General features: G+C 38.7%; 1 protein-coding gene across 6 annotated transcripts in view; it reads right to left on the bottom strand.

Moving 5' to 3' along the window:
- Positions 1-15,749, bottom strand: part of COL28A1 (collagen type XXVIII alpha 1 chain) — a 201,272-nt gene that overhangs the window by 126,736 nt on the left and 58,787 nt on the right. For all 6 annotated transcript variants that reach the window (XM_064380376.1, XM_021674199.2, XM_021674202.2 and 3 more), the window contains 3 exons: positions 9,204-9,248; positions 5,758-5,802; positions 4,665-4,718 (listed from right to left, as the gene is read on the bottom strand). In XM_064380376.1, coding sequence (XP_064236446.1) covers positions 4,665-4,718; positions 5,758-5,802; positions 9,204-9,248 — 144 coding nt within the window. The remainder of the gene's footprint in view (positions 1-4,664; positions 4,719-5,757; positions 5,803-9,203; positions 9,249-15,749) is intronic.

Raw genomic sequence — 15,749 nt, 5'->3', positions numbered from 1 at the left:
AACCTCAGAAAGACATCAAGAAAATGGCAAAAATTACCTAATAGAGACTGGGCACACCCCAGCGTTCCACTGTGTTGTTTTGTTCAAAATTAGTTTTGGTAACTTGTCCTCTGTGATTTGAAAGGCCTACCAATCATGAGCTGTTCTTCCTAGTAATTAAAGGCCTTTTTCAATGATCAGATGTGATTTCAACCTGAGCCACCAAGACAGCCCCATGGAAGGCAGCGGCATTGGGTTTTTAGGGGTTCAGTCTTTCCTCAGAGCACAGTGCTCTCTCCTGAGTCACATTTTCAGTATGGTCTCAGATATAAGGCTTCTCGGGCACTTGTGTGACTACAACTCTAACTGATTTCAGAGACTGTTGAGATGTTCTTATGAATGCCACAAGATGACCTTCATGTGTGGTAGAGGCTGAGGTGGCCTCTGAGCTAAGGCTTCTTTCTGAGAAACATCTATGTTTTGTTGCTAAGGCAACAAAGCCATTCAAGGCAGACTAGGAGCCACTTTACATGTGAAAAGTATTATTAACAGAAATGATTTGTGAAACTGGGCCAGGAGCACATTTTTTCCTGATTTAACACATGCTATTTTTTTCCTTTTGTTCTTTGGCCACCTTTTCTGAAAACCCTTTAATGAAGAAAAGCCAATCCCAAAAGCAACAGGAAGCAAGTATAATTCAAGAGAAAGACTATTCATAAATTCATAGACATAGGCAGGCCCCATATAGAAACTCTCATGGAATTTTTGCAAATGTTACAAAGATTTCTATTTTCAGGTCTTATATGAAATATAATATTTGAAAATGCACAATTAGCATTACTGTTGTCCTTCTCCCAAGAGATTCCCTTTCTTTTTCCTGCACTTTCAGATGAACATTAAAACCTGGTAGAAATGCACCTTTCAACAAACTGTTGTCCCTAGACAGAGTCTACAAAAAGGGAAAACAGATAGAACTTTCATACTGTTGAAAAGAAATGCATTTATTTCAGACCAAATATTCAGGAAATTCAGCAATTTTTTCTAAAGGGATATAATATGGCAGCTAGGAGCAGACTTCTGGGTTTTGGTAGTGTTATAGACTTATCTTAGTAGACTAATCTGTACAAAGGAAATAAGAATAGATCATGTCTCAAAAGTGATGCTAGTATTAAATGAGTATTTAAAACTGTACCTATACATAATAAATGTAGGAATCCACTCAGGGTGATGGCAAAAATATTAAGGGAAAAACATTAGAGAAAGTTGTAGAATATAGTCTCAAATCCTTTTGGAAGGCCTAAGGGTTTTTTTCTATAGTTCTTGGCTGAAGGCAGCCAGAGTCTCTTTGCAAGAGCCAGAGAGATTAGGGCACAAAGACAAAGGAATGGGAGTAATTTACCTAGCTAACTTGTTTACTCATGTGGTCTTAAAACCAACCTTTGAGCTGGATGTCCCTCTTGGGGGGCTGGGGGGAGGTTGATCAGGGAGATTACCCTCTAATGGTGTTTGCTTTGGGCATCGGAACCTGTCATTTAATCTCTTCACTCTAGTGGCGTTGACTCAGGCCTTTGTCAATTAAACTTTACTAAACAAATGCAAGTCTCACTGGCTGGTGGGGGCCAGCAGCTGCTGTCTCTTCACAGCACTCTCCAGGGAGTCTGTAAGTGGTACAGACCTTCAGCCGAAGTAGCAAAGCATAGTGTCTGTGTGTCCGTGTACTTTATTCATCCACAGCTGAGTCAGGGTCTGCAGGACAGACCCCCGCAGGTGGTGACCCTGACAGTGGTGCCTAATGTGGGGTGACCCCAACAAATAAATACACAATAAATAAATGTTAGCTATTATAGAAGTTTTAAAATAAATTATCTTCCTTGTACCCATGAGAGAATACAAAATTACTGAATTCTAGACAGTTTCTTTGCACAAATTGCAATAGCAGTTTCTTTAAAAATTGTCTAATAAAATGATAACATATAAAAAGAAATGTCATTATAAAATATTATTTCCAGATTGAGGAACAAAATAGAGTATTATGTCTTCAAAGTATAGTACATTCTAGGAGGCAAGATGAAATCATTCCCTGAAAACTGACTTTTATGACAGTACACTAATAAATGTATAAAATTAAAACAAAGCTAATGATCAATGTGACATGAATCTCCAGCTAACAGATCCAAAGAGTAGTAAAAATTATATAGAAGTTAGTAATAGTGTCAAAGTAAGAGTCAAGACCTTAAACCAGAACCACAACTAGAGGGAAAAGGGGGAACTCACACCCACTTCATAGCCTCCCAGCAATCCCCAACATTCTCTAGAAATTGACAACTTTTCAATTGGCAATGAACTTTGTTCACTTGGCAGTGAACTTTGTGATTAAAATGTAAGTGGCAATTTTATGTCATGTATATTTTACAAAAGAGAGGCCCTTGAGAAATTGATGAAGTGCTCAAATACTTTTGGAAAAATGACTCCTTTTATGATTATGCTGTAAAAGTCAACCACGAAGTGCTATTATGTCAGAAAAATTATAACCAACCCCCCCAAAAAAAACACATTTGGTGCATTATTAAAAATTAATATACTATTGAAATTAAAAGCTAAATTTTATTGAAGTGATTTATAGTCCTAAGTGATAAGACTATTAGACATAAAGAATTGGGCCAGGTACGGTGGCTCGCACTTGTAATCTCAACATTTTGGGAGGTGCTGAAGGGCAGAAGGATCCCTTGAGGCCAGGCATTCCAGACCATACTAGACTGGACAATAATGTGAGAGCCCATCTCTACAAAAAAAATTTATAATTTAGCCAGGCACTGTGGTGTGTGCCTGTAGTCCCAGCTATTTCGGAGGCTGAGGCAGGAGAATCACTTGAGCCCAGGAGTTCAAGTTACAGTTGGTTATGATCATGCCCCTGTACTCCAGCTGGGGCAACAAAGCAACACCCTATCTCTAAAAAGAAAAAAAGAGAGAGAGAGAAGGAGCACCTTTTTTTTTTTTTTTTTTTTTTTGGAGACAGACTCTTGCTCTATCATCCAGGCAAGAGTGCGGTGGCATAATCTCAGCTCACTGCAACCTCCACCTCCCAGGTTCAAGCCACTCTCCTGTCTCAGCCTCCCAAGTAGCTGGGACTACAGGTGCATGCCGCCATACCCAGCCAATTTTTTTTTATTTTAGTAGAGATGAGGTTTCACTGTGTTACCCAGGCTGGTCTGGGTAACTGCCCAGGAGGAGCACCATTTTTGGGATCTCTTCCCTACCATACCACCACCACGGCCACAGCCTGCATCATCTAAAGCTTCAGGCACTGTTTCCAGGCCAGGACCACCCCAGTGCCCTCCACAGATGATGGGACCTGGCTGGGACTCCACCTCAGGCAAGCCATTTGATCTCCAGGCTTCATTTCTCATTTCCAAAATGAAAATGTTAAGCCAGTATGAGGTCTAACATCCCTAGTGGCTCAAACATTCTATAATTCTATCACTACTGCAAATCCTTGTTCTGATCCCTGATTTTAAGTCTCTTTTTCACAAACATGAAAATTATCTTAGGTAACTAAAGAAGTCTAAAAATTGTGTTGACTGTCAAAATATATATTTTTTGCTTTAGGATTGTACCTGTAGCCAACACAATTTTATGAAAACTACTGCTCATCAGTATTCAACAAGGCCATTTCTTTCCCCAGAGAGAATTAATCATAGGCAAGATGTGAAAAAGACATTTTCTCAAATGAAGCCTAAGCACATGCCTGCTGAGAAGCCCATTCTATTTTAATTTGCCAATTAAAAGTGGCCTGGTAAATCACACACTGTCACTGTCTCATTAAAAATACTATACTTGTCACTCTCTTCACTCTCAAGTAGCCCAATTGCTCCCTACAACTTCAATTTAATATTACCCTTAAAAAGCAGGCTTTCTTTAGGGTCACTTGAGGACAGCATCTTCTGCTGTTATTACTGCCACAAATTCCATACCACTCAAATCACTAAGTCGACACTGTTTACTGGATATTTACTGTATCTGTGAAATTTACTAAACATTTAGAAGAGTTAAAAAGGAACTAAAAAGCTTGTTTTAGCAAATTAATGGTCACTCTCATTGGAAAAGAGAGCCTTATAACCAGGCCTTTTAAAGATCCCTCCTATCAGCATCTTTTTGTTCTATATGGCTTATATTCAACCCCTCCCTATCTGTCTTGGCTGGTTTTCTGTGGAATGATATTACAAGCACGGTGCTGATGGCTGAGATTTCCCTGTAATCTAAAAAAGCTTGATTTCTGTTGATATAGCAATTCTAAATTTCCTTCCCCTATAAACTGTATATTGAGGTGACATTACATTTGGGAAATAGAGTGAGTGGTTTGAATTGTGTCGCTAGTTATTGCTTTTCTGTTTCTAATAAGCCACAAAATAAATAAAGGTCAGGACTAAGAAGGAAACACGGCAAAGATTCTAGATAATGGCTCATAGTTAATAATGCCCCCATTTGAGTAATATAATAATAAATGATAAAGATATGCTGCTGACTTCCTGAATGCACTTGGACTTGATTCTCTGTACACATCTGCAGGTTATTATGCATTTCCAAAGGTACTTCCTCAAAGAATCCATTGACTCTTACCTAATAAAACATGCATTACTATGGTGCACTGGGGGAAAAGCCTGTCTTTAACCAAAGGGTAAGATTACCTTATTGCCTTGAAACCCCTTTGGGCCTGGATCTCCTGGAGGTCCACTAATTCCCTGCTCCAAGATGAAAACCAAGAATTAGTTCTGAGTACAAAAGGCCAAGCAGGAATAAATCATTCTTTAGGGTCCCTGTAGATCCTGGCATTAGAAGTTAGACTGTGTAACTCAGAGCTAAATTGAAATCACATTCAATCAAGAAATGGAATGAGAGAAAATTTCTGTGTTAAATAAGTAGCTTCTAAAATAGCACTTATGCTAAGAGCAAACATTTAATTAACAAGATGTTTATTTACTAAACCTGTATTTCCAACATTATTCCAACGTTCCTGACTCTTTCTAAAAAAGATTTTACCTATTAAACCTCTTCTTTTTAAAAATATCTAAGGCATATGTAACTGAAGTTAGAGCTTCCAAAGAACCTGTGATAACCAGAATTACTGAGTGGCTCTGGCATTTCCAGAGTAAAGCAAAAAATTAGTGGTTAACTAGATGGTGTATAGGAAATTCTGGGTAAAATTATAATTTTCTGTAGGCTTCCTGAAATACTGAAATTAACTCCTCACACAGACCACCGTTATAACTCTAGACAAATTCCTAGGCTAGAAAAAGATTCCAATTATTTTCTGAAATCTATGGATGTCTAACTTCTTAAATGCCTTAGAGAATCAGTCCCTATTATAGAACATTACCTGTAGTTACAGAACAATATAAATACTGTGATTTAGATTAAAATATATAACTTTTCGAACTACACTATAATAGGCAAAAATAGTTACATCCTGCTTTTAACCACTTTGACTTTCTCTGTCTTTCCAGATTCTTAATCTTTTAACTTCATCCGTTAGCTACTCACTAATATTTGCCTGTTGGTACCTATATCTGGGAGTCTTAGTTAACTTATTGAAAACTTTAGGGAAGGCATTTCCAAAATTTGTTACACATTGGAATCATCTGGGGATCTTAAAAAATATTAACACCTGGCTTCAATCTCCAGACACTTTGATTTAATTGGCAGAGGGTGCAAGTGGGCAACGGGATGGTTTAAAATCTCCCCAGGTGATTCTAATCCAGACTTAGGTTTTAACCCCCTTACCTGAATTCCTCTAGGTCCCTTTGCTCCATATGGCCCTGGGGATCCCTGTGAAATAAAATTGAAAATAAGTCTCTCTAAATACACATCTTCAACATGCAGGAGGGAAGGAAATGTGTTCTCTGTAATTGTTGTCTTCCCTGATTATCTTAATATCAAAGACAATAAATTGAAATAATCCTAATTAACAAGCCAAGGGGTAGGAGTGTCAAACTTTCCTTCACTAAACAAACTCCATGAAAATACAATTTTAGATGTAACTCCTTTGCCTATGTATTGACAGTTTGGTCATTTTGGTTAGAGTAAATAAATTACTTTTTAAGATTCCTTGGAGGGCTATAAACTTATTGGAATAATATTTCCTTCCAACAGGGCAATGTCAGTTAAATTAACAATGTAGTAAATTTCCATGATATCTAGATCACTCTTTGGCTCATCTTCAAGACACTGAACTTGGAAAACACTGTTTATATTCAATGCTATTCTAATAGAAAATATTTCATTCTGTCCCATAATCAGGAAACCCTTTAAAATTTATTTTGTGAGGGAGAACATAGTCTAGTTTTTATTTCCCAGATTTCTACTTTTTTTTTTTTTTGCTTATCAAAGTATAACTGTTAACAATTGACACACTTTGAAAATTACAGAAACATGTAAAGAAACAATTTGAAAAATCACACAGAGGTAAATACCATTAATATTTTTGGCATATTTCCTCCAGTTTTATTCCCAATAGATTTCTCTTCAAATAATGTGATCAAAGTGTATGTCCGATTTTGTGTCCTACCTCTTTGGCCTTACATTGTATCAAAAATATTTTTCCATGTCATTAAAAACTCAGAGTAAACAGAAAACATTCAGGAACAGGGAACTACCATAATTTATTTACTCATTTCCCTAGTTTTGACCCAAGTAATAGTATAATGAACATCTTTATGTATAAATCTCTGTCCAATTTCTGATTCACTCCTAAAAATAGTCTCCTAGAAGGGGATGACAGAAGCAGAGACTATAAGCACATTTAAGGTTTGCTGGCTCTCCTTTGTCTCCCAGGCCATATGTAGAAATAAAGAGAGGGACACTTCCTCCATGAAGGTTGTTTGTTGATCATTCCCACTCCCTGAGTATGAGAGAGTGTATCTTCATCTTACAGGCTCCCCATCGACAGTTAGTATTATACATTACTTCCTGTTTGCTAATTTTATAGGTGACATAATACTTCTGTGCGTTTGGTTTTGGTTGTTGTTTTTTGTTTTTTTGTTTTTTGGGGTTTTTTTGAGACAGGGTCTTGCTCTGTTGCCCAGGATGGAGTAGCTCACTGCAGCCTCTACCTCCCAAGCTCAAGGAATCCTCTCACCTTAGCCTACTAAGTTGCCCACGCTGGTGAGATAATATTTTGCTGTTTGTTGTTGTGTTTTTTTTTTTTTTTTTTTTTGGTATGGAGTCTTACTCTGTCATCCAGGCTGGAGTGCAATGGCACAATCGGCTCACCGCAACCTCTGCCTCCTAGGTTCAAGCAATTCTCCTGCCCCAGCCTCCTGAGTAGCTGAGATGCCAGGTGTGCACCACCACGCCCAGCTAATTTTTGTATTTTTAGTGTCAAGGACACTATATCTCATTGGCTCTAAGACAAATTTTTTCACTTTTTTTCCTTTTTTTTTTTTTGAGACAGAGTCTCGCTCTGTCACCCAGGCTGGAGTACAGTGGTGTGATCTTGGCTCACAGCAACCTCCACCTGCCGGGTTCAAGTGATTCTCCTGCCTCAGCCTCCTGAGTAGCTGGGATTATAGGCGCACACCACCATGCCCAGCTAATTTCTGTAATTTTAGTAGAGACAGGTTTCACCATGTTGATCAGGCTAGTCTCGAACACCTGACCTCAGGTGATCCACCTGCCTCAGCCTCCGAAAGTGCTGGGATTACAGGCATGAGCCACTGTGCCTGGCCTTTCACGTTTTTATATCTCTGACATTGGGGTATATTTTACAATCAATTGCACCTTACATTTATAATTGGCAGTGGGGTTTTTTTTCTTTATTTATTTTTGGCATGGAAAATAATGGGACATTTAACAATCCCTGACATCTTAGTCAATGAAATATGATATCCTTTGTCAACCATTTTTATTTCATCTAGTTTTCCCAGGTATTGTTTGACTTTCATTTCTGTTCTATTATATGTGTGTCCCTTTTTCTGTATTTCCAGTATCCAAGTACATCTTACATGTTCAATTACATCCCAGCAAAAAATCTATTTATTTTCACATTTCCCATTTTGACCAGAGATAATTACCAAGCCTACATTTTGCAGATTCATCTGACCTTTAGCTCTATAGTAGTTTAAAAGCATTCAGAAAGTCTCAATCTATTTAAAGTGTTTAGTTCCATGAGCCAATGTCATTATCTCCCCCTCTTCTCCTAACCTTCTGCCTCATTTTCTCTCCTTGACGCCATTCCAGAATTATAACATAGAAACTGAAAAAGTTTGGTGTCTTGGTGGCATGATGTTAATAGTTCTTAACTGTAATGAAAACTATTTATTTTTGGCTATATTTTTTGGACCCTTTAACATTATACTCTCTGTATATACTTGGCCTTTTGAGGAACTCTTTAACATACTTAATACTATTTCCAAATTTAAGTGCTTTTTGTGTGCGTGTGTGTGTGTGTGAGAGATGGAGTCTCACTCTGTCACCCATGCTGGAGTGCAGTGGCACAATCTCAGCTCACTGCAACCTCTGCCTCCTGGGTTCAAGCAATTCTCCTGTCTCAGCCTCCCGAGTAGCCGGGACTATAGGAACACGCCACCATGCCCAGCTAATTTTTGTATTTTTAGTGAGATGAGGTTTCACCATGTTGGTCAGGCTGGTCTCGAACTCCTGATTTCAGGTAATCCACCTGAAATCGGCCTCCCAAAATGCTGGGATTACAGGCATGAGCCACTGTGCCCAGCCTATATTTATTTTTTAAATAAAAGTGAATATCTATCCAATTGTCTGTGTCTACATTTTCAAAATTCAAAATCTCTATGTCTAGTTGCACCACACTTTATAACTATTTCGCTGACTTATTTCAGAGTTCTTCACACTCTTTTGGAAACTGCCTGTTCTCAGTGTTCACATCTGGAAAGCAATACTACTCTGACTGAACTGCAGCTTGAATTAACTTTGCTGGTTAAATAATTCTTTTCACCATAACATTCAGTAGGTGTGGCCTCCAAGATTAGGGTGTCACAAAATCTTAATGGTCCATAAGAAAGGCATTTGGTGGCTCCATTTTTGAGTTAGGCATCACTTTGTTTTCTACCACATGTTTTACAGATGTGAAAAATTGAGCCATTGATTCCAACTTAGTAGTGAGATCACCATAATTCAGCACAGGAATTTCCCCTTAAGGGAACACAACCCAAAAGGGATCACAGCTGTAAGCATTTTAAAAACATGTTCCTTACTTTGTCACCTTTTATTCCTGGTTTACCACATTCCCCACGTTCACCCTAAAAAATAAATAAGTGAAATAAATAAGAGAACACTTGTAATCATTCACTATTAAAAATGTTTGGTTTTTTTTTTTAATTCCCAGCAGACTCTTGTAACATAAGCACTCTGTTGGTTTCTACACAATTTTAGCTTCAATACTGTGGGTTGTATGTGCATTGAAGTCTGATGATTTTTACCCGGGAGCCATCCTTAACTTGACAGGAACACATCAGCAACAATGTAATAAGGGTTGACATTTTTAAGAAATGGATAAAACTAGAAGAAAAGGAACCTAGCGTCTAACCACATATTAGATGCCCTTTGCATACATGGTTTAATTGAATCCACGTAACAGCCCAAGGAGATCAGCTTTATCATTCTTATTTTATAGCTGAGAACATTTAAACTCAACAAGATAACTTCCCTCTATCAAGTAGCTAGTAAGTAAAAAATCAGGGTCTGAACCCAGATATTCTAACTCAGAATTCCTATTTTTTAAGAACACCATGCTTCAGCCTGAGTACCAACCTTGATCACCTAGCAGGGTTCACCTGGAGAACTGTGAGCAAAAAGATCTGAGACGAGATTGCATTGTGAGTTGGTGGGAACAGGTGCCATAATGAGTTAGCAAGGTCTGCTATGGGAGAGCGGGGCTTGGAAGTAAGCATGCTACAGATTTTTCGTTATGCTCTACTGCCCTGTCTGCCCTAGAATATTGCACAAAAAAAAAACAACATTTGAGTTGTGCTTTCGAGTTTATTAGTGATAGTTTATCATAAATATTGTATCTCAGTTAATCTGACATTAACTGTCTGAGATAAATGTTAATCTAATTTTATAGACTAAAAATTTGTAATTCTGAAGGTTAAGTAAAGAGAATGTGGTATACAATGGAATATTATTCAGCCTTTACAAAGGAAATCCTGTTATTTGTAACAATATAGATGAACCTGAACCTGGAAGACATCATGTTAAGTGAAATAAGCCAGGAACAGAAAGACAAATATGGCATAATCTCACTTATATGTGAGGTCTAAAAACGTTGAACTCACAGAAGCACAGAGTTGAAGGGTGGTTACCAGAGGTAATGGGTGGAAACTTGGGAAATGTTGGTCAAAAGATACAAAACTTAGATAGGAGCAGTAAGTTCAAGAGATCTGTTGTACAACATGATGACTATCATTAATAATATGTCTTGTATTGAAAATCACTAAAAGGGTAGATTTTAAGCATTCTCACCACAAAAATTGATCATTATGTGAGGTGATGCATATGTTAATTAGCTCGATTTAGCCATTTTACAATATATATGCCTATCAAATCATATTTTATACAATACAATAAATATGAACTTTTTAGATTTGTCAACTAAAATTTTTAAATAAAAATAAATATTTTTAAAAGGTTAGTTTGCTCAAACAGAATGAGAATTGGGACCTCTGAATACCAATCCCTATGTCAGACTTTTGAGATGTCTAATAATTAGAACTAAAAGATGACAGAAAAATGACTAAAGTTTATAATCATAGAATTATCTCTTGTTTATAAATCACTTTAGAGTTTTCAAAATGCTTTCATATATATATGTTTATTTTGAGCCTCAATTCAATTCTCATTTTCAAGATAAGGAAACACAATTGGAAACGTTAAATGATTTACTTAAATGGACAGGCTACCCAATGACTCCTAGTCCAGTGCTCTCACCACTAGCTTCTGCTGCTGCTGCTGTTGCTGCTTTATTCTGCCTCTACTGCTCTAGGGCATGTGACTGGAAGTGCCACTACACAATGACATAAAGAAATTGCATTCAAACATAAATCAAGGCACTACTTCCTTCATCCAGGAAGTCTTGCTAAGAAAAATAAATGTCAGCTGAACTTTTAACAACATACGTAGTAATATAGTGGATTTATATGCTGAGGGAAGCTTTATCTTGTTGCAGAATAGCAACAAACTATTCCTAAGACTGGCAGTCAGCTTGCAGACCACAGTTTGAAGAGCAGTGCTCTAAGGGAAATCACAATTGCAACTTCCACTTATCAATGCAAAGTATGCATCATAACCTTTACATTATTGCTAATCCCCATAGCAGCCTTGTAAGGTATATCTCCACTCACAGATAAGCAAAATGAGGCTCAGAGAGATTAGTTTGTTCATGACCACAGGCTTGAGTCTGTTAGGCTCTCAAGTCCACGTTCTTATCAGTCACCTGTAGCTGAACAAGGCACACTATCATAGGCTGCAAGTAACTTTCCATTAACCTGACATTTCTGCCTGCGGTACTGCCTGGGCTCTTGCAGGCATCAGGAGCAGGAAAGAGGGAGGTGTGACTCTTAGAGGCAGCTATGCCTCTGATCAAAAGCAATCTGTTCTCTCTCACATCCTTTTGTGAGTCAAACTGACCCAGGAAAAACTGAGCTTTCACTTAGAACAAGTTGAACATTTATTTCTGAATGCAAATGGAAAATCACTTTTGAAGAATCAATTAGAAAGCAATTAATTTAATAATGTTGGATGGGAATAAAATGAGTCAACCACCAAAATATAAAACAGAAATGTATCATAAATACACTCAAAATGCTTTTGGCTAGAATTCACATTCCATTTGTCCAGACGGATTTGTTAGCTATAGAGGCCTGAGGAACTGCATTTGTTTTTAGGGGGGAGGGGGGCAGATTTCCATCAATGAAAATATTGTATTCATGTTATTTGCCTCTGCAAAGGCGTTTTCCTTTTTGGTGGGCTCATTAATCCCTGTGGAATGGCCACAATTACATAGTTTCAGAGAGTGAGTATTTCAGAGAGCCATGAACAGATCGGCTCTGTTCTCAGCCTCTATTTTCTGATGCTGCTGCTCCTAGTGAAATTCTGGTTTGAATGTCGATAGTTCAGGGTCACTTTGCTCTGACAGCTTGTATTTTCCAAGTGAGAACTCTTCCAGTGAATCAATAACTCTCTAGACAGTGAAATGAATCTTTTCAAAATATATATGTATAAAGCTTCCTTGTGTTGATAACTACCTCACTATATAACTCAAAATGGAGGAGGGGGGCCACCCATAATTTTCCTCAACTATATACAGGATAATTTTACAACAGTGAAAATTTTTTAGCTTTCTCATCTTAATATATGTTCCTTTCCTCTTCATAATAGCACTTACATTTGTAGAAAAGCCAACATTTCAGAATACATTGTCACACCCATTATTTGATTCTCTAACCACTCTGTAAATTAGGCAGGCCTGTACAAAATTTTATTCCATCCAGTCAAAGAAACAGATACTCCAATATATTGAGTTACATAAGTTCTTAAAACTGCTAAGTGCAGAATCATGGGGTTTCTCATACTCTTCCCCTTGGAGGCCTGACATTGCCAGTGATTAGGGTATATTTATTGGCTCGCATGCAGGCTCACCCCTAATATTTGCAAGGCCCAGGGCAAGACTGTAAGTGGAGGGTTGAGGATCCAAGATGGCCGAATAGGAAGAATTCTGGAGTGCAGTTCCCAGTAAGAACAACGCAGAGGGTGAGTGCCCACCGCATTTCCAAACAAACGTTCACTACCCACAGACCAGGAGATTCCCGGCTGAAAACCACCAATTTCAGCATGGCAGTTTCAGACAGTAACGGCTTGGTACACAGAAACTCACACAAATCTGGGTGGCCGTTTCAACTGGTACCTAGAACACCTGGGAGACAGAGCCACCAATTTAACAGAAAGGGAGGGTCCTGAGAAAGGGAGCCAGGTGATCTCGCTTGGCGGGTACCACCCCCACAAAACAAGCAGTCTGAAATGCTCTGGATTGAGAGTTTCCCAGCAAGCACAGCCAGAACCAGGACAGCCCAGCTCAGTTGGGGGAAGGGTGACCACCACTACCAAGGCAGTCCACCACTACTGAGGCAGTTCACAGAGCAGCTGGGCAGAGCCTGTGGCAGCTCAGCAACAGCTTTGCTGGCAGACTGTGACTAGACTACTCTGTGTGGGGCAGGGCATTTTTGAAAAAAGGCAGCAGCACGACAGGAACTTATAAATAAAGCTGACCTTCCTAGGACATGGCACCTGGAAAAACAGGTGGTTATGAGTTCCACTGCAGCAGACTTAAAGGTACCTGCCCAGCAGCTCTGCATAGAACAGCTGAGCTCCCAGCACAGAACTTGAGCTCCTATAAGGGACAGACTGTCTCCTCAAGCAGCTCCCCGACCCCCATATACCCAAAGAGACACCTCATAAAGGAGAGCTCAGGCTGACATCTGGCAGGTACCCTTCTGGGACGAAGATAACAGAACAAGAAATCGGAAGCAACCCTTACTGTTCTGCAGCCCCCACAGGTGATTCCCAGGCAAGCAGGGTACTGAGTGGACCTCTAGCAGTCCTGCAGCAGAGTGGCCTGACTGTTAGAAGGAAAACTAAGAAACAGAAATCAATGACTTCATCATCAACAAAAAGGACATTGACTCAGAGACCCCATCGGAAAATCACCAACTACAAAGACCACAGGTAGATAAAGCTACTAAGATGGGAAGAAACCAGTGCAAAAAGGATGAAAACACCAAAAACCAGAACGCCTCTCCTCTTCCAAAGGATCACAATGCCTCACCAGCTAGGGATCAAAGAAGCAAGGAGAATGAATCTGATGAATTGACAGAAACAGGCTTCAGAACATGGGTAATAACAAACTTTTCTCAGAGCTAAAAGAACATGTGCTAACCCAATGCAAAGAAACTAAGAACCTAGAAGAAAGGTTACATGAGATGCTAACTAGAATAAATAGCTTAGAGAAGAATATAAATGACTTAACGGAGCTGAAAAACACAGCACAAGAACTTCGTGAAGCATACCCAAATTTCAATAGCTGAATCAACCAAGCAGAAGAAAGAATATCAGAGATTGAAGATCAACTCAATGAAATAAAATGAGAAGGAAAGAATAGAGAAAAAAAGAGTGAAAAGAAATGAACACAGCCTCTAAGAAATACGGGTTATGTGAAAAGACCTAATCTATGCTTGATAGGTGTACCTGAATGTGACAGAGAAAATGGATCCAAGCTGGAAAACACTCTTCAGGATATTATCCAGGAGAACTTCCCCAACCTAGCAAGTCAGGCCACCATTGAAGTCCAGGAAATACAGAGAACACCACAAAGATATTCCTCAAGAAGAGCAACCCCAAGGCACATAATCCTCAGATTCACCAGGGTTGAAATGAAGGAAAAAATGCTAACAGCAGCCAGAGAAAAAGGTCGGATTACCCACAAAGAAAAGCCCATCAGACTCACAGTGGATCTCTCTGCAGAAACCCTACAAGCCAGAAGAGTGGGGGGCCAATATACAACATCCTTAAAGAAAAGAACTTTCAACCTAGAATTTCATATCCAGCCAAACTAAGCTTCATAAGCACAGGAGAAATAAAATCCTTTATGGACAAGCAATTGCTGAGAGATTTTGTCACCACCAGGCCTGCCTTACAAGAGCTCCTGAATGAAGCACTAAACAAGGAAAGGAACAACCAGTACCAGCCACTCCAAAAACATACCAAATGGTAAAGACCATTGACACAATGAAAAAAACGTGTCAACTAACAGGCAAAACATCCAGCTAGCATCAAAATGGCAGGATCAAATTCACACATAACAATATTAACCTTAAATGTAAATGGGCTAAATGCCTCAATCAAAAGACACATACTGGCAAATTGGACAAAAAGTCAAGACCCATTGGTGTGCTGTATTCAGCACACCCATCTCATGTGCAAGGACACACATAGGCTCAAGATAAAGGGATGGAGGAAGATTTATCAAGCAAATGGAGAGCAAAAAAAAGCAGGAGTTGCAATCCTAGTCTCTGATAAAATGAACTTTAAACCAACAAAGATCAAAAGAGACAAAGAAGAACATTACATAATGGTAAAAGGATCAATGCATCAAGAGAGCTAACTATCCTAAATATATACACACCCAATACAGGAGCACCCAAGTACATGAAGCAAGTCCCTAATGACCTACAAAGAGACTTACACAGTAAGTCTCACACAGTAATAGTGGGAGACTTTAACACCCCATTGTCAATATTAGACAGATCAACAAGACAGAAAATTAACAAGGATATCCAGGACTTGAACTCAGATCTGGACCAAGCAGACCTAACATACATCTACAAGACTCTCCACCCCAAATGCACAGAACATACATTCTTCTCAGCACCACACTGCACCTACTCTAAAATTGACCACATAATTGGAAGTAAATCACTCCTCAGCAAATGCAAAAAAATGGAAATCATAACAAACAGTCTCTCAGAACACAGAGCAATCAAATTAGAACTCAGGATTAAGAAACTAACTCAGAACCGCACAACTTCATGAAAACTGAACAACTGGCACCTGAATGTCAACTGGATAAAAAATGAAATGAAGGCAGAAATAAAGATGTTATTTAAAACCAATGAGAATGAATATACAAATACCAGAATCTCTGGGACACATTTAAAGCAGTGTCTAGAGGGAAATTTATAGCAATGAAT

Source organism: Aotus nancymaae, unplaced genomic scaffold, assembly GCF_030222135.1.
Source record: "Aotus nancymaae isolate 86718 unplaced genomic scaffold, 86718_ANA_hifiasm-v0.15.2.pri h1tg000025l, whole genome shotgun sequence".
NCBI classification, from domain to species: Eukaryota; Metazoa; Chordata; class Mammalia; order Primates; family Aotidae; genus Aotus; species Aotus nancymaae.
Note: the sequence above shows the minus strand (reverse complement) of the source record. Positions and strands in the feature narration are given on the sequence as shown.